The sequence below is a fragment of the Chiloscyllium punctatum genome, chromosome 15 (genome assembly GCF_047496795.1).
Source record: "Chiloscyllium punctatum isolate Juve2018m chromosome 15, sChiPun1.3, whole genome shotgun sequence".
NCBI classification, from domain to species: domain Eukaryota; kingdom Metazoa; phylum Chordata; class Chondrichthyes; order Orectolobiformes; family Hemiscylliidae; genus Chiloscyllium; species Chiloscyllium punctatum.
Genome location: NC_092753.1, coordinates 77,014,046 through 77,032,663, shown reverse-complemented (window position 1 = coordinate 77,032,663; position 18,618 = coordinate 77,014,046). Strand labels below are relative to the sequence as shown.

The following is an 18,618-nucleotide window of genomic DNA, read 5'->3' as shown; positions in this document are numbered from 1 at the left end:
GTCATATGAGTCCATGGGCACCCCTATGTTAGATTGTGGAAAACTGGATAGATGCTTCTGTATTGGCTGTTCTAAAAATGTTATAACATGGAACAGCTTAGCTTAACAAATAAGACTGATAGCTAAAGTAACTGAGCTTTAAAAATTTGAAAGGTTTAAAGGACTGTAATATTGATTTTTATTTGGAATGGAATATCAGGTGAATTCAGATTTTAGGAAGGACAGAAGAAATGAAAAGGAAGTGGGGCAACATTGCTGATTGAAGGAAGACATTTAAGCATTAGTGAGGAAAGATCAACTCTGGTGAAGTGGAATCTGTATGGTAGATCTTGGAACCAAGGGGAAGAAGCAATACAGAGAGTTCCAAACTGTAGTGGTAATGTAGAGGAAGGCATTAAACTGGAAATTAGAGACGCAAACAATAAAAAGGTTCATTGGCAATTGCAGGTGATTTTAATCTGGATATAGATTTGTACAAATCAAATCAGTAACAATACCAGAGAGGAGGAATTCCTGAGATGGTTCCCTGAATTAATACAATTAGGGACCAACTAGAGAACAATAATTCTCTCTCCAGCCTGGAGGCTTCCTGCCTCTATTCCTGATGAAGGGCTTTTGCCCAAGACATTGATTTTCCTCCTCCTTGGATGCTGCCTGACCGGCTATGCTTTTCCAGCACCACTGATCTAAACTCTGGTTTCCAGCATCTGCAGTCCTCACTTTTGCCTAGAGAACAAGTCATCCTAGACTGGGTATTCTGTAATGGAAAAGGAATAATTAACAATCTTGCAGTGGGTGGACTCTTGGGAAGAGTGACCATAATATGAAAGAATTCTTTATTAAAAGATGTGGCATGACATAGTTGATTTGGAGACTGGGGTCCTGAATCTAAAGAAAGGAAACATGAAGGTTATGAGGCATGATTTGGCTATGATAAGTTGGGGCATGTTACTTAAAGGGATGATGGCAGATTGGCAATGACAAACATCTTGCATGGATTAATGCAAGTGCTTATTCCTGTCCAATATAAAAATGAAACCTTAAATAGGTGACTATAGCTAACAAGATCAATTAGGGATGATTTAGATCCAAAAATTTCAAATTGGCTAAAATAAAAACCCCACAACAAACCCAAGGACTGGGAGCAATTTAAAATTCAGCAATGGAGGACAAAGGGATTAAGAGGGGGAAAGAGTACAAGCAAGCTCACTGATTTGAAAAAGTATAAGAGGAATAGATTGAAGTTACGTAGGAGTTTATAGTCAGAAACAGGGGTGGGTATAATGGGAAACAAAAATGGCAAACCAATTAAATACACATTTTGTTTCTTCATGAAGGAAGACCCAAATAACTTCAAGATGTTGGGGAACACTGTCTAGTGAGAGGGAGCAAATGAATTAAACCAGCATTAGGAGAGAAAAGGTGTTGGGGAAATTTATGGGATTAAGTGGCTGAAATTCCCAGGCCCTGATAATGTACATTTCAAAGTGATCAAGGAAGTGGCTCTAGTGCATTGTTGGCCATCTTACAAGATCCTATAGACTCAAACAGTTCTTACGGATTGGAAAGTAGCAAATGTAATTACAGTATAAAAAGGGGTAGACAAAAACACGAAGTTATCAGGCTAATGGACCTATATTAGTAGTGTGGAAAATGCTAAAATCCATTACAAAAGGTTTAATCACAGAACACTTGGAAAACAGTGATAGAATTAGACAGTCAGCATGGATTTACAGAACGGAAAAATAACACATGACCAATCTACTGGAATTTCGAGAGAATGGAACTTGGAGAATTGGTAGGAGGATGGATGTGGCTTATTTGGACTTTCTGAAGGCTTCCAATGAGGGCTAAGAGATTAGCATGTAAAATAAAATGTATGAGATTGGGAGTAGAGTACTGACATGCTTAGGGAACAAGTTACCAGACAGATAACAATGAGTAGGAATAAAAGGTGCCTTTTTCTGAGTGGTAAGCAGTGACTAGTGGGGTACTGCAGGGGTCAATTCTTGCACCCCAGCTATTCACAACATATTATTTTACATGATGGAACTAAGTATGATATTTCCAAGTTTGCAGATGACACAAAGCTGGGTCAGAGGATGAGCTGAGGAGAATTCTCAAGGCTGACACAGCAGCATTGTCTTCATTTGCTTTTCTCTGAAATCTCTCAAAGTTTGAGTTGAGAACCCACTGACAGACCTCAACACAAGACAAGGGTTCTCCTTAAAATAGAATTTGCCACGGTCTCTGGAAAAAACCAATTCAGATAGCCAGAACTGAACCAGGAGGAAATCCCAGTGCCAACATCTGGTGTGGAAAGGCACTTCAGCATTTTGGAGTGTAACTCTCGGAACTTAAAGTTTATTTGGGAAAAGTACATTTGACAAAACATTTTGCAGTTTTATATTTCTTCCCAGGTTGGAAAATTGTATGTGTTAAGAGGAACAATATATTTTCACCATTTAAACCTTGATAATTTTTACATCTTTGGAATAAATTGCAACAACAAGTTCATTATTTGTTACTTAAGGTATATGGCTGACATGTATCACATTAATCAATTCCAGACATAAATCCCTGTTTAAATTGAAACATTGATGTGATCAGTGGAGGAATGGGAAAAAGTCATCCATTTACACCTCTTACCTACTGCAGAAACTTAAATAAATCAGTGCATGGGATGACATATTGACATGGACAGAAGATTGACTTGCTAACAAGCAGGGTAGAAATATGGGTCTGAGATTTGGGGGAAGATTTGTAGCTCAGGTCGTGGATCACATTATAAATTTGTTGACTGAACTGGTAGATTTGTTCTCAGACATTTTGTCACCATGCTTGGTTACATCAGTGAGCCTTGAGTGAAGCACTAGTGTTCTGCTCCACTTGCTATTTATGCGTCTTGGTTGTTGTGGTGGGTGATATAATTTCTGGTTCTATTTCTGAAAGATTGGTAAAGGGGGTCCAATCTATGGGTTTGTTAGAGAAGCAGTTATGCAGAGGTAAGATGAACCGCCCTTCCCACAATCCAGCCCAAGCTTCAGGTTTGGTATGTGGATGATACCTTTGTCACTACAAAACTCAAGTTAAAAAGAAACCCACAAACATCCTTACCGGTAGAAGGTTCATCAAGGAGGAAGAGAACAACAGACTCCCCTTCCCAGAAGTCACAGTGGAATGAAAAGCCAACAGAAAACTGCATACCAGCATCGACAGGAAAGAGACAACTCCAGGAGCAATCATCCCAACCACCACAAATGGAGCTGCAGGACATTTCAACAAGCTACATCACACTGCAGCATCCAGGAACTAATTGAATCCAAGGAAAAACTCGTCTACGTTTTCAGGAATGACAGGTACCCGATAAAGCATAGTCCACTGATTCTTGCACAACCGACCTAAACAAGTCAACACGACACACCCAGAGACTCTAGCCACCCTGCCATACAATGACATCTCAGAGGTGACGACCAGACTACTTGGGCTCCTTGGCAACATGGTAGCCCACACATCTGCCATCACAAACAGCTCCTGATGCATTTAAAGGACCCTGTACCAACAACCAGCAGAACAAATGTCATATACAATATATCTTGAGGACTGCAACAAACATTACATTGGACTGTTATGACACAAGGTAAACCCTCCTGCTCAACTTAAACCAGCAACACAAGACTTATCCTGTACAGTAATCTGAAAATTCAAGAGGCCAAGAACTATTTAAAGTAAATCTTAATGTATAGAGAATAATTAAGCAACAACTATTTATAACTCCTTCCTCTAACTTACCTTTTACTTTCTCTTCTATAATACTTGCCAAATAAAGCTGATTAAAATTTATCAAAAGTCAAATTTCAAAACCAGCCAGCTGTCAAATCTTCTCTTTACAGATTTGCTCACCAGATTGGTATTAAGTCTCTCTTTACAAACTACTTCTTTAGAAAGGTACCTCTCAGACAATTCTGACTAGCAGTCTACATCCATTGGTAGAGTGGCAGTTCTCTTCCAAGTGTTCAATTTTCCCTGCTCTTATACCCCAAAGCATTGGATTGTTTCATTAGTTTAAAAAAGTCAATATACTAAATTCTACCTTGATTGGCGGTTGATATTTTGGGGTACAATTTAAACTGATTGGCCAAATTTGAATTTGTTTTTGTCTCTACGCAACCAGCTCTACTAACTGCTGGATCACATGCTACACTATAACTTAAGAGAACACTTGGTGCTGTCAGGTGATTCAGCTAACTTTTAAGAAAGTTCAAAGATACAGTACACATCTTCATAGGATGAATAGGCAGGAAACTAGCCACCAGAATACATGAGCACCAACAAGCCACCAAAAAAACATGACCAACCATCACTAGTATCCACACATACAGACAAAAGGAGGACACCAGGGACAGGCTAAACAAAGACATGCATGGGAATTCCTGGAGGCCTGGCATTCAAACCAGAACTCTTAAACAATTGATTTGGAGCCCATTTCCCAACCTCAGAAACAGAATCGGAAGTGATATCACCCACCACACACCGAGACAGATAAATAGCAAACAGGACAGAACACCAACACTTCACTGGAGGCCCATTGATGTTACGTAACATGGTGACAAAATGTGAGAACAAGTTTACCAGCTCAGCAAGCAAATTTACAATCCAAGGAATATGGGTTTTTTTTTAAAAACATGCTTGCAAGGGTGTCAGAAGGTGCACAAGGGTCACTGCTGGAGCTTCAACTCTTTACAATTTATATAAAGAATTTGTATGAAGGAAGACATTGAAAGTATGGTGGCTAAACTTGCTGATGACAAAGATAGGTTGGAAAGTGGGTTGAGATGACAATGGAACCTTTAAAAAGGAATATAGATGGATTAAGTGAATTAGTAAAGATCTAGCAAGTGCAGTACCAACTGGGAAAGTGAGAAATCTATAATTTGGCACATCAAAAAAGCACATTATCTGTGTTAAAAAAGGTTGCAGAGAGACCTAAATGCCCCAATAGAAATTTATTGTTCATTGCAGGGGGAAATTGAACACATAAATAGGAGGTAGCAATGTTTTAATTATATAGGACATTGGCAAGACTGCATCTGGAGTACCGTGTACCATACTGGTCACTGTAGTAGACAAATACCTGGAATGCATTATCTTATGGAGGAAAGACTACATAGGTTAGGCCTTTACCCTCGAGTTTAGAAGAGTCAGGTAACTTAATTGAAACATGCAACATCCTGAGGGGACTGGACTACTGTTGAAAGGATGTTTCCTTTTGTGAAAGAATTGAGAACAAAGGGATCATTGCCCAAATGGGCAATCCTTATTTCTAAAGCGGAGAGGAGGATTTCTTTTCCCCCCCGCCGGAGTTGACAGCCTTTAATATTCTCTTCTTCACAATGCAGTATTGTAGAATCTTTAAAATTTTTAAAGAGGGAAATAGGTTCAAGATTATCATGGGATGAATGATGATCAGGGATGCACAGAAACGTAGAATGGAGGTTAAATTTAAATCAGACGTGATCTTATTGAAATGGTGAAGGAGGCTCAAAAGGACTGCATGACAGCAAAGTCATTGCATTTTTCAATGAGTATATAGAGCTTAAGTATTTGTCATTTATTTTGCCATTTTCAGTTTGATCACTTTCATGTTTCACATTATAATTACAATTTTTCCCCACAAAAACTGCAAATCAAAATTTGCAATGGGATTAAAGATTACAATTTCCACAGAATACCCTGTATGTCCTGATAGCACCTAGTGCCATGTCATCTGCATTCTTAATATAAAGCAGTGCCAGAAGTTTTTATCCTATTGGGATAACAACCCAAATTTGTCAAAAGCTCTACATGTCTAGTACACTTATGGACAGTCCAATATGCTTCAGCTAGCTTCTTAGCAAGATGCTTTTTCATTTTATAGCTGTAGAACTGACAATTAGGAGACATCGGTTTCAGTCCAAATTTCAGCAACAAAATGAAACTATTTGTACTGTGACAAGATATTGCAGGCAGTCTGAATAGATTTATGTATGGCTTAAAAAAAACTTTCAGCCTGCTCTGTCCAGCTAGCGACTTATTAATTGATCTTGAAGGCAAGGGAAGACATGACAATTTTGGGAGGCAGTGAAGACAATCTCCACCTCAGCCTGCCAATGTGCAGCACACAAAGGCAAATACCACCTGAATGCTCATTTCTGAACTACTTCCCCTCAGGACATGAAGAATAAGAGTAGCCAACACCGCCTCTTGTACCTCCTCCACCATTCAATAAAACCATGGATGGTCTTCTATCAAAGTTCTATTTCCTTTATTCTTTTTTCCCCTTGAAAGAGCAAAAAAATCTAATATGCTTAACTGTGGAACATCCATAATTTTCTGGGACAGACAAGAAATATCTCCTCTTTCTTGGTCCGGAGTGATTTAACTCTAACAAGTATGCCCTACTGTGCTAGTTTCCCAGACTGGGGAAACAACCACTGACTGTCAAGCTCCTTCAGAATGGTTCCTGTTTCAAAGGCTCATCTTTTTTTCCTAAACTCCAACATGCACAAGCCAATTTACATTTCAGAATAATCCTATCATCCCAGGACTAGATCTAGTGAACTTTCCCGCCTTTTGCGAGCATACCTAACCTTAGATCTGGAGTTTGATTCCTAAAATTCTCCAGTAGTCGTCTCACTAAAATATAAGTATAGCACAATTTCATTACTCTAACTCCAAATCCATTGTTTAAACAAAGGCCAAACATCATATCATTTGCTCTCCTACCTGCCTACTTTGCACAAGTACACCCAAGACATTCTGAACATCAGCATTAAAATGGTCTCCTCTTCTGAAACACACTGTTTCATTCTATTCTTAGGAGCAATGTGAATGACCTCATGCCTATCCACATTAATTGAGTGGTAGGCAAGATATATAAACAGACTATTTGTAGACTTACTGATCTCTTCACAGCTTTACAGTCCCATCTAAATTTCTTGGTCTATTTACACCTTTCCGCTAAGGCTTCAGCATGGATTCTTCCAGCATTCTTACTGGAGCCTACCAGCCTGAAGTAGTCCCTTTTCTCCCCAGTTGTTACCTTGTTCTACCTTTCATCTGTGTTAACCACTGCCCCTAACTCAACAAGCCCTCATCTTCCAATTAAGCCTTTGTGTGGCACCTTATTGAATGCCTTTTAGAAAGCCAAGAGGTCCCTAGTCACACCCTTGGAAATGTAAGAAATTTGTCAAATGTGATCTACCTTGCATAACACCACACTTTTATCATATTATGATTTCTATGTGCATTAAGGCTTCCTTAATAGATTTCAGCACTTTTCCAGTGACCAATGTCAGGCTAACTGGATTTGAAGATTTTCCTCATGCTGAGAATGATCGGAACACAATAGTGGCCCAGAGGCAGGGAAGGGGTCCATCTTGGAGGTATTTTGTGCCCCTGCATATTCAATTGAAAGCAGTTTACAAATTCTAAAAAGTAAAAAATTGCATAAGACTTTACATAAGCTGTTCTAAAAATAAGAAAACAAAAAGTACAATAAACTTTGATATAACCACATACAAAGATTCAATCTTTAAGCCACACCACATCCATCCTTAACTGCAGCAAACAGTGAAGACTTGGTTATTTACAATAAAAGAGCCATTACTTGAGGTAGCGACATTTTCAGCAGGAAACAAAATGAACAGACAGCAAAAGCTCACTGACTTTTCCTTAGTCCACTATGGATATTGCCAGATTTCCAGCATTTTGTTTCAGCTTAGAAACATGCTTGGAGATGAAGATAAACTATGATTAGCCCGCCAAATTTTCTAAGATGGAATAGCTGATACCAGTGTGAAGAAATTCATGATTTTTAAAACCAACTTTCTGAAAAAAAGGATTATGCATTTTTGTATTTTGGAGGAACAAGTCAAAGTGAAAACTTTTCAAAATGACCAAAAATGCAATTCAAAATATTCTAGATGACCACAAATAAAGACAGAATAGAACAAGATAGGGGTGCGAAAGACCATTCAGCTCAATTGCAATGCATGAAAATGCAATTATAAGCGTCACTTTGTATCACTTGATTATTCTCATTTTAGGGAACACTCATTTCCTTTCCTCACCTTCACCAAGAAGGTTTTTCTTTTCCCATATTTCAGGATGACAATTGGTGAAAGGTATACCAATTTGTGGCAGCCAGCTCCATCGCTGGACTGTGTTGCATTGCAGTGCTGTGTTCCTGCACAAGTGCACTCATTACACCAGCTAATACTGTTAATCATAAGAAATGGTCTTCTCTTGTATCCATCTCATCAATATTTTTCAGTACTTTGCAGCAGCTTATTCCTTACCTGAAGAACTTCTTTCCATGTCTAACAAGTTACTTAGAACCTTTTCCCTCTGACCAAGTTTTAGCAGATTAACAAATCCGACAGCAGGATAAAATATGCCAGCACCAAGCTGAAACAGTAATCAAATATTCAATGGGGTTGCTGAAACAATTGTTTGTTTTGCAAAGCTTAATTATATATTACAAATCCTTACAGCAGCTTATGGTACTCCAGGCAGTTATATTAAGATCCAAAAGGGAAGTTCCATCAGCCGAACCTTTTCAGGTGAAGACATGGAAAATGGTAGGCAGCAATGTTTGTCATTCCAAGCTCAAGATATTCTAAACAGTTTTGCAAAATTAATCACATCGCATGCAAAAATTTACATCAACGTTGCATATCAGCATGCAAAGCCCAGGGAAGTGATGAACTACTTGGTATAAAAGAGACACTGGGTTTTTCATATTCATAAACTACAGTATTTTCAGAAACCTTAGACAGCAAGTCATTTGAATCATGTTGTATAATATCAGATTCATCTGCCTTTGGCTCACACAAACTTTCATTTGAGCAATTTTCAAAGCAGTCTGGGTCTTGAATTTGGATAGACCACAATGGGACATCAGAAGTGTTAGTGGTTGCAGAGGTTGAACTATTCCTTCTGCTGTGCGTTGCTTGCATCATAGACTCAGCATGTGGGCATTCAGTTTGCATTGTAGCTGGTGTAGTCATTTGACACTCATCAAAATTAGCAAGAATATGTTCAGGTACTGAATCACACCATCTATCACATAATTTAGTGTCAGAGTCATCGGTTTCTAGTTTAGAAGACGCACTGGAACGCTGAGTACAGTGCAAAGGCATACTCAGTGCATTACTTTCATAGCCAGCTTCCTCAATGTAATTCATTCGCTCGTCTTCACTGTCATCTTCAATGTTTTCAATTTTCTTTACATTAAAACAACCTTGTTCCAAAGTACTGAGCTTTTCTTGCACATTATCACAAGTGCAAACAGGATGGAGGTGTTTGAAATTATTCTAAGAGAGAGACCAAATAAGATACATTCATTCAATTTACATATTCAAATGACATTAAAATTCTCAATTTTCAGTTACTTATCAAATCTGATCCAATCCTGTCTAACATACAAAAGTTTGCTGAAAATGAATACATTTGCACAGAAACTAGAATGTTAGATTCTTACACTTGGTGCATCAATTAGAGTAACCTTAGGACTATTTGGCACATCAGGTCAAGTTCATCACAAATGAGGGAAGGTCAACGTTGGCCCCCTTCTGATTGTATGATAACACGGCACACCACTTGGTACATTTATCCACTAAAGGAAGTATTCCAACTAAGATTATAAAGAGGGTGGCCTGGGGATATTGAACATCTACACTTCATTGAAATATAGTCATTAAAAACAAAATGAGTTTGGTGTGTCACCATAGTCTTTCCAGACCATAAGTTTTAATAAATCATTAAACTACTGCCATTCTGGTGCAATTTAAAAATAGCATGAACAAGATAGGATATTTAAAGAGTCATGACATTCAACACCTTTACCTCTTTATGCAAAGATCAATCCCATTTTAATATGTAGCTTTATTCTCATTTGCTATTATGAACAACACACTTTTAGAACAAAGAACAGTACAGCACAGTACAGGCCCTTCAGCCGTTGATGTTGTGCTGGCTTTCGATCCAACTAAGATCAGACTAACCTACATACCAAAAGTCTCTGGCTATCCACTCTACCTATACTAGATGTTGAGAGGCATACTTCTATCAAGTCACTGCTCATCGTTCTTCACTCCAATGAGAAAAGCCCTAGCTCCCTCAATGTTTCTTCACAAGACATGCCCTCCAGTCCAGGCAGCATCCTGGTAAATCTCCTCTGCATTCCTTCAAAAGCTTCCACATCTTTCCTATAGTGAGGTGACCAGAACGGAGGACAATATTTCAAGTGTGGTCTAACTAGGGCTCTTGAGCTGCAGCATAACCTTGCAGCTCTTAAATTTAATCACCTTGCTGGTGAAAGCCAACACACCATACAGCTTCTTAACAACCTTATCAACCTGGGCGGCAACTTTGAGGGATCTACGGACATGGACCCCCAAGGTCCCTCTGTTCCTCCACACTGCCAAGAATCCTGCATTTAACCCTACATTCAAATTCAACTTTTAAAGTGAATCACTTCATACTTTTCCACATTGTTCTACACACTGTCAAATGTCTCGATGCAACTTAAAACAGTCCTCCACACTATCCACAACTCCACCAGTCTTTGTGTCATTGGGGTTAGTAAGTTTGCCACCTTCCACTTCCTCATCCAAGGCATTTAGAAAAATCAGTAGAGGTCCCAGACCAGATTCCTGTGGAACACCACATGGTCACCAAGCTCCAGGCTAAATACTTTCCATCTACCAACACCCTCTTGTATTCTACGGGCCAGCATATTCTGTATATAGACAGACAGACTGCTTTCCTGTATCCCATGCCTCCTTATTTTCTGAGTGAGACTACCATGGGGAACATTAAATGCCTTGCTAAAATCCATGTCCACCACATCCACTGCTCTACCTACGAAGTGTTTTGTCACATTCTCAAAGATTTCAATAAGGTTTGCGAGGCATGACCTGACTCTCAAAACCATGCTGACTATCTCTAATCAAACTACGATTTTCCAAGTACTCAAATCCTGTCTCAGAATCCTCTCCAATACGTCGCACACCACAGAGGTAATACTGACTTGTCTGTAATCCCCATGATTATCCCTATTCCCTTTCTTGAAGGAAATAACATTTCGCACCCTCCCATCTGGCCCAATAGGATCAGTCTATCCTTAGATTTTTCAAAATTTTCAGAACACACTCATTCCTAACTACCACCTGTTCTAGCATATCAGTCTGTTTAACACTGTCCTCAAACATCAAGGTCCCTCTCAGTACTGAAAACTGAAACAAAGTATTCAGTAAGGACCTCAACCACTTCCTCCAACTCCAGGTGCAAGCTCCCTCCACGATCCCTGATCGGCCCTAGCCTCACCTTGGCTGTCTTCTTGTTCCTCACATAAATGAGGAACACCTTAGGGTTTTTTTTTAATCCTATCCACTAAAATGTTGTCGTGCCCCTTTCAAGCTCTCGTAAGTCCATTCTTCAGTTCCTTCCTGGCTACTTTGTAATCCTCTAGAGCCCTGTCTGATCCTTGGCTCCTCAACCTCAAGTAAGCTTCCTTCTTCCTCTTGAAGAGATGTTCCATATCCCTTATCACCCAAGGGTCTGTCAACCTACCATACCTTCCTTGCTTTGGTGGGACAAAGCTGTCCAGCACTATCAGATGTTTCCTAAACAATCTCCACATTTCTGTCGTGGAGTGGTGATCACTAAAATGCTCGAGATCGGACATCTGCCATGGTTCATTGCCAAGCACCGAATCTAATATGGCCTCCCCTCTAGTCAGCCAACCTAGATATTGCGTCAGGAACCCTTCCTGGATACACCTGACAAAAACTGCTCCATCCAAACTATTCAAATTAAATAGGGTCCAGTCGATATTAGGGAAGTTAAAGTCAGCCATGACAACAATCCTGTTACTGCTACACATTTCCAAAACCTGCCTCCCAATCTGCTCCTCCATGTCTGTTGCTCAGGCGGGGCGGGGCGGGGCGGGGGGGGGGGGGGGGGGAAAGAGAAGAGGGGAGGGGAGAAGATGTAGAAAACTCCAGATAAATTGACTGCCCCTTTCCTGTTTGACTTCCACCTATATTGACTGTAGACAAATCATCCTCAATGAGCACCCTTTCTGCAGCTGTGATACTATCCCTGATTAGCAATTATTCACATTCACCCCCATTCCTTTTGAAAGGTCTAAACCTTTGAATACCCAACAATCATGCCTGCCCCTGGTGATATCCAAGTCTCCATAATGGCCACACAGCTCCAAGCACTGATCCACACTGAGTTTGTCACCCTTATTCCTGATACTTCTAGCATTAAAATAGACACTTCAATCCATCACACTGACCGCACCTTTCCCCTTTCAAGGGCCTATCCTTCCTCATAGGCTCTCTGCACACTGTATCTGACTGTTCACTACCTATTCTATCTGATCTGCAGTTCAGGTTCCCAACTGGCTAACCAGACTGCAAATGGAGCCATAGATAAAGCATCTTTTGTAAGCTACATGATCTCTCATTTTTAGCTGGTCTCTCTAATGCACAGCATTACTTGTCATTTATTCATGGTTTCAAATTTAGCTGGCATAACATCTTTAACTGTCTTGATTAGCACACGTACCAATGAGAATTAGCAAGTGCATCAGGAAATAGAAACTAGGCATCTTGAAGACAAAGTTAAAGTTCAAAATTATCTGAAGAGAGGAATGCTACCCTTTCCAGTGCAAAAAGGACTGAACTTCTGCTAAAACTGTACATGCATCTTTAGAAGTTGTGTGCAAACTTTAAACAGAAAAATCTTGGAGATCCCATAACTTTAATTGAGCACTGAAAACAACAGTTTGATAATTTGAGTGAAAATTTACATACCAGAGCTTGTGGACCATATTTATTCAAAAGACCAAGAAAACCTCCTTTGTATAGTACAATGCTGATAATGGCCAAGCCAAACACCAAGATGGTTATAAGTGCTATCAGAATCTGAGGAGCTGCAAAAGAATAGGATACATCAGAAGCATTCCTTTGTGCCAGTTTGCCCCCCATTCTTTGGATTACCCAAATTAAATCCAGTAAACCACCTCACTTCTAGATTTAAACCCAGCAAAAATAATCTTTACTCAAGTTAAATTTAGCACAGTTTCTAAAAATTTGTTCAGTCCACACTAATATTTGTATCCTAATATGGCATCGGATACAGATGACAGAAACAGGCCATACAGATGCAGAAATAGCTGGAAGTCTGACTATAATAGTTAATGTTTCAGAACATCTACTGAAATGGTCAAACTGAAAACTGAACTCTTTCTCAAAAAGATGCTGCCTGACTTGCTGAGTTTTTCCAGATTTTATTACTTAGTACAGAAACAGGCTCCTTGGTCCAACCTGCCCTTGCTGGTGCTCATGATCCACTCAAGCCACCTCCTAGGTTCTCATCTAAATCTATTAGATATTCCATTCTTTCATGGTTATCTAACTTCCCCTTAATAGTATTTATGAAATTTGCTTCAATTATTTCTGGGCAGTAGAGAATTTCATATAAATTAGCACTCATGAGGTAAAGGAATCTTTTTCCCCCTGAATTGCTTGTTTCTAAGATAATCTTTTATTATTTTAACTTTTATTAAAATGTATCAAACATAGTCACCAATAATGATATTCCTAAGTCATATGAAAACTTAGCCAAATATTGTTTAGCACATCAGCCTATTCATACCAATTATTTGGCTGTCTTTTTTGGGAAATCTGTTTTTAATGCAAAACTGTGTCAATTGTGACCACCTAAATTGCACGGCCAGGAATAGGCGTTTCTTTGAAGACGGACATTTACACAGGTTGAAAAAGCATCTGGCTAAACTAATGGGATTTCAGCTTAACATTGCTTGACCAATTATAGTATCAAAGCTTACTTGCAAACACCACAAAGGAGATTAACCCGGTCTTTGTACTTGCCCCAACCTCAGGTTCTCAACCATAAGCTTTGTGAACCCCTGAGCAATACAGATTAGAAAAGTATTAGAATAGGACCAGTAGAACTAAGTGCTGTTTCAAATGATACAAGGTTCCGGTTTGTCATTGCCACAGTCATTTGACACCAGTGGTGAGAAAATTACAAGAAACCAGATTCAGGGATAAAATATTTACTTGGAGAAGCAAGGATTAGCAAATTATAGCTAGCACAGATTTAGTAGAAAAAAAAAGCCAGACTAACCAACTGGAGATCTTCAATAAAAGGAGAAAATTAAAGCTAGTGCACTGCCATAGTGTATAGAGACTTTAAAAGGATTTAGTTGAAAAATGGAAGTTTTTTTTTGGGGGGGGGGGGGGGGGCACGCAGAAAGCGGGGGTTAACGGGGTAGATAACTTGGCTATTTATCAAGTCAACAGGTAGAAGACAGAGCATAGAGAATGGATATTTTGGACAGAGGAATATCATGAAACCTATCAAGGGCAGTTTTAGGACAATTGTACCTGTGTAAAAAAGGATTACAATTTTGAAGTTGTGGACCAAACAATGACTGCAATAGGTGAAATAAGTGGGCAAAAAAAAGTTACCAAATGGAGTTTAATGTGGGAAAAGGTGAACTGTTTATTTTGGAATGAGAACAGTGCATTATTTAAATGGAGAAAACTATAGAAACCTACAGCATAAAGCAATTCCAGTGGACTTATACAGAAAACACAAAGCTAGTACATAGGTGCAGCAAGTAATTAGGAAGACTCATGGAATGTTGGGCCTTATTTCAAGGCTGTTCAAGTAGAAGAGTGGGTCGCCTTAAAGGAAATATTATTTTATTGTATTCAGTTCAGAGAAAGCTCACTAGGATGATCCCCAGTATGGAGGGATTGTCTTGTAAAGAAAGTTAACATTGGAATTTAGAATGAGAGATGATCACATTGAAATGTGAAAGATTCTTAAGGAGTTTGACAGGGCAAATGCTGAGTACATTTCCCCTCATGGGGAGTCTAGGACCAGAGGGCATCGCCTCAAGATAAAGGGACGTCAATGTAAGACTAAGATGAGAAGGAACTGCTTTAGGTGGAGTCTGTTTTGAACTCCATGAAACAGAACTGTTGGGACAGAGTTCTTGTATATACTGGAGGCTGAGATAGATAGATTGTTGATCAGTAGGGTAATGAAGGGTTACAGAAAAATGACAGGAAAGTGTACTTGAGTGCAAGATCAGGCATGGACCAATGGTGGAGCAAGCTTGAGTAGCATAATGGCTTTCACCTGTTCCTATAATGGAATTAGTAGCCTCATGGGCAAAAGCTGGTGGGGAGGGGGAGGAAGGAAAGGAATTAGTGGATCTTTTAGTCACTAATCATTCCTCAAGCAACACCAAAAAAAAAGGCATCCTGATCAGTATACAACTGCTTTGCAAGACTTGTGCTGTAGTAGTAACCTCACCTCTGAGCCAAGAGGCCTGGGTTCAAGTCCTACCTGGTCCAGATGTGTCATAATATCCCTGAACAAATTGACTTAAAGAAAACCCTATAGCTACTTGTGGGAGCTTTTGGGGTGATGGCTACTGCATTTCCTATGTTCTAATTTTAAAAATTAGAGCATTATCAGTGTTTATGACCTATCTTTGAACTGTCCTGAAGGTAGTGGTGCTGAGCAGCTTTCTTGAATCATTGCAGTCCTTGGGGTGTAAGTGTATTCCAATGCCATCATTGACTAAAATTCCTGGAACTCCTAAGACACTCCAGGTTTTTGAGGTATTTTAGGTGTTGGAGATGGCTTCCCCAAACGCCAGGAGTAGCAAATACTGTTTTATATGTTGCATTGTTCCGGAACTTGAGTGCAACAAGAGTCATGACGGACGGAAGGAAGGAACCTACACTGCTAACTGACTTAGTGAACCTGCGCTATTAATGCCTTTGCTGTTTGAATTCATGCATTGCTGGACATTGGAGTGTGTCCAGGAAAACTGAAACAGTGAAATTCACAACTGATCTTGGAGGATTCTGTTTGGAAGAGGTCACAACACAGAAACACAAGTTCTTTTTGATATATTTTATTGAGATATGCCTCTGAAGTTATAAGTATTAAGCTGGTCTGAAGCAGTGTTTTGTGGAGGAATACAACTGCTATTTTCTGGGTCTGTAGATTGGAAGCAAAAATGGCCTTTAGTAGAGTGATATGCTCTTGTAGCAGGTGGTAGTTTAGGGAGAGTTTACATGTTACTGAGGATTATATCTGCAACAAATACCACTTGCTGCAAATCCTATCAGATCGAATGTATTGGTTGGAGCCACAATTAGAGGCAATGAGGAATTTAAAAGAGCAAGGAAGTGTGATGGGTGGCAGTTATAGGAAGGAAGAAAAGCTGCAGATACAGTCACATAGATGAGTTAACTCCAGGAAAGGTAAGAGATAGGCAGGAGTCTTCTGTAGCTATCTCCATTTCAAACAAATATACGGTTTTGGAAAATGTAGGGGATGGATTCTCAGGGGAACGTAGCATGAATGACTATATTGCTGATATCAAGACTGGCTCTAATTAAATGAGGGGTGCATCAGGTTCCAAGTGACCTATTGTGTTCGGGGACTCTAGTCAGAGGCACAGACAGGCGTTTCTGTAGCCAGCAGGGAAAAGTCAGAATGGTGTATTGTCTCCCTGGTGGCAGGATCAAGGAGGTCTCAGAGGGTGCAGAATGTGCGCAAAAGGTACAGGGACCAGCAGGAGGTCACTGTACACATTGTCATTGGGTCCAGAGGAAGGGAAAAAGATGAGATTGTGAAGGGAGAATATAGAAAGTTAGGCAGGAATGTAAAATAGAGATCCTCGAAAGTAGTAATATCTGGATTACTCCCGGTGCTGCGAGCTAGTGAGGGTGGGAAGAGGAGGATAGAGCAGAAGTATGCATGGCTGAAGAGCTGGTATATGGGAGAATGATTCACATTTTTAGATCGTTGGAATCTCTGCTGGGGGTGGAAGTGATCCCTACAAGGGTGGATTGCAACCGAGTTGGAAGGGAACTAATATACTGGCAGGGAGTATTGCTAGAGCTGTTCGGGAGGATTTAAATTAAGGTGGGGAGGGGGGAACCCAGAGAGATAGTGAGGAAAAAAAAGTCAATCTGAGACTAGTAAAGTTGAGAAAAGTAGTGAGTCAAGCACTCAGGGCAGACAAGGACAAAAGCAGAGAATGATGTAGGACTGATAAATTAAACTATTTATTTCAATGCAAGGGACCTAACAGGGAAGGCAGATGAACTCAGGGCATGGTTAGGAACATGGGACTGGGATATCACAGCAATTACAGAAACTGGCTCAGGGATGGACAGGACTGGCAGCTTAATGTTCTAGAATTCAAATGCTATAGGAAGGATAGAGAGGGAGGCAAGCGGGAGTGGAGTTTTTGATAAGGGGTAGCATTATAGCTGTACTGGGGGAGGATAACTTCTCTGGATGCATGTCTGGGAGTATTTGGTGGAACTGAGAAATAAAAAAAGGAATGGTCACCTTACTGGAATTGTATTATAGACTCCCTAGTCAACAGGAAATTGAGAAACAAATTTGTAAGGAGATTTCAGTGATCTGTAATGAATAATAGGGTGTTTATGGTAGGGGAATTTAAACTTTCCAAACATAGACTGAGATCGCCACAGTGTTAAAGGTTTAGATGGAAAAGGAATTTGTTAATTGCGTACAAGAAAAATTTGAGCCAGTATGTGGATGTACCTATTAAAGATGATGCAAAACTTGACCTTATTTTAAGAAATAAGCAGGGCAGGGTGACTGAAGTGTCAGTGCGGGAGCACTTTGGGGCCAGTGACCATAATTCTATATGTTTTAAAATAGTGATGGAGAAGGACAGACCAGATTTAAAAGTTGAAGTTCTAAATTGGAGGAGGGCTAACTTTGATGGTATTAGACAAGAACTTTCAAAAGCTAATTGGATGCAGATGTTTGCAAGTAAGGGACGGCTGAAAAATGTGAAGCCTTCAGAAATGAGTTAACTAGAATCCAGAGACAGTATATTCCAGTTAGGGTGAAAGAAAAGGCTGGTAGGTGGAGGGAATGCTGGAGGACTAGAGAAATTGAGAGCTTGGTTAAGAAAACAAAACGAAGCATGTGTCAGGTATAGACAAGATAGATTGAGTGAATCTTTAGAGTATAAGGCAGGACGAGCATACTTAGGAGGGAAATCAGGAGGGCAAAAAGCAGATGCGAGATAGCTTTGGCAAATGGGGTTAAGGAGAATCCAAAGGGTTTTTACAAATACATTTAAGGACAAAATGGTAACTAGGAAGAGAATAGAACCTTCAAAGATCAGCAAGGTGGCCTTTGTGTGGAGTCACAGGAGATGGGGGAAGATATTAAATGTGTATTTTGCATCAGTGTTTACTGTTGAGGACATGGAAGATACACAATATATAGAATATGACATCTTGAAGATGCCCATATATTACAGAGGAGGAAGTTCTGGATGTCTTGAAACAAAGGTGGATAAAATCCCCAGGACCTGATCAGGTGTACCCGAGAACTCTGTGGGAAGCTAGAGAAGTGATTGCTGGGCCTCCTGCTGAGATATTTGTATCATCGATAGTCACAGGTGAGGTACCAGAAGACTGGAGGTTAGCTAACGTGGTGCCATTATTTAAGAAAGGT

The 18,618-nt window shown here is 39.8% G+C and overlaps 1 protein-coding gene across 6 annotated transcripts in view; it reads right to left on the bottom strand.

Moving 5' to 3' along the window:
• Positions 1 to 430: 430 nt before the first annotated feature.
• Positions 431 to 18,618, bottom strand: part of LOC140486420 (interferon alpha/beta receptor 2-like) — a 40,256-nt gene continuing 22,068 nt past the window's right edge. For 3 of the 6 annotated variants that reach the window (XM_072585524.1, XM_072585526.1, XM_072585525.1), the window contains 2 exons: positions 12,870 to 12,988; positions 431 to 9,356 (listed from right to left, as the gene is read on the bottom strand). In XM_072585524.1, coding sequence (XP_072441625.1) covers positions 8,706 to 9,356; positions 12,870 to 12,988 — 770 coding nt within the window. In that variant the 3' untranslated portion in view covers positions 431 to 8,705. The remainder of the gene's footprint in view (positions 9,357 to 12,869; positions 12,989 to 18,618) is intronic. The other 3 variants (XR_011962561.1, XR_011962562.1, XR_011962563.1) reach the window with 3 other exon arrangements.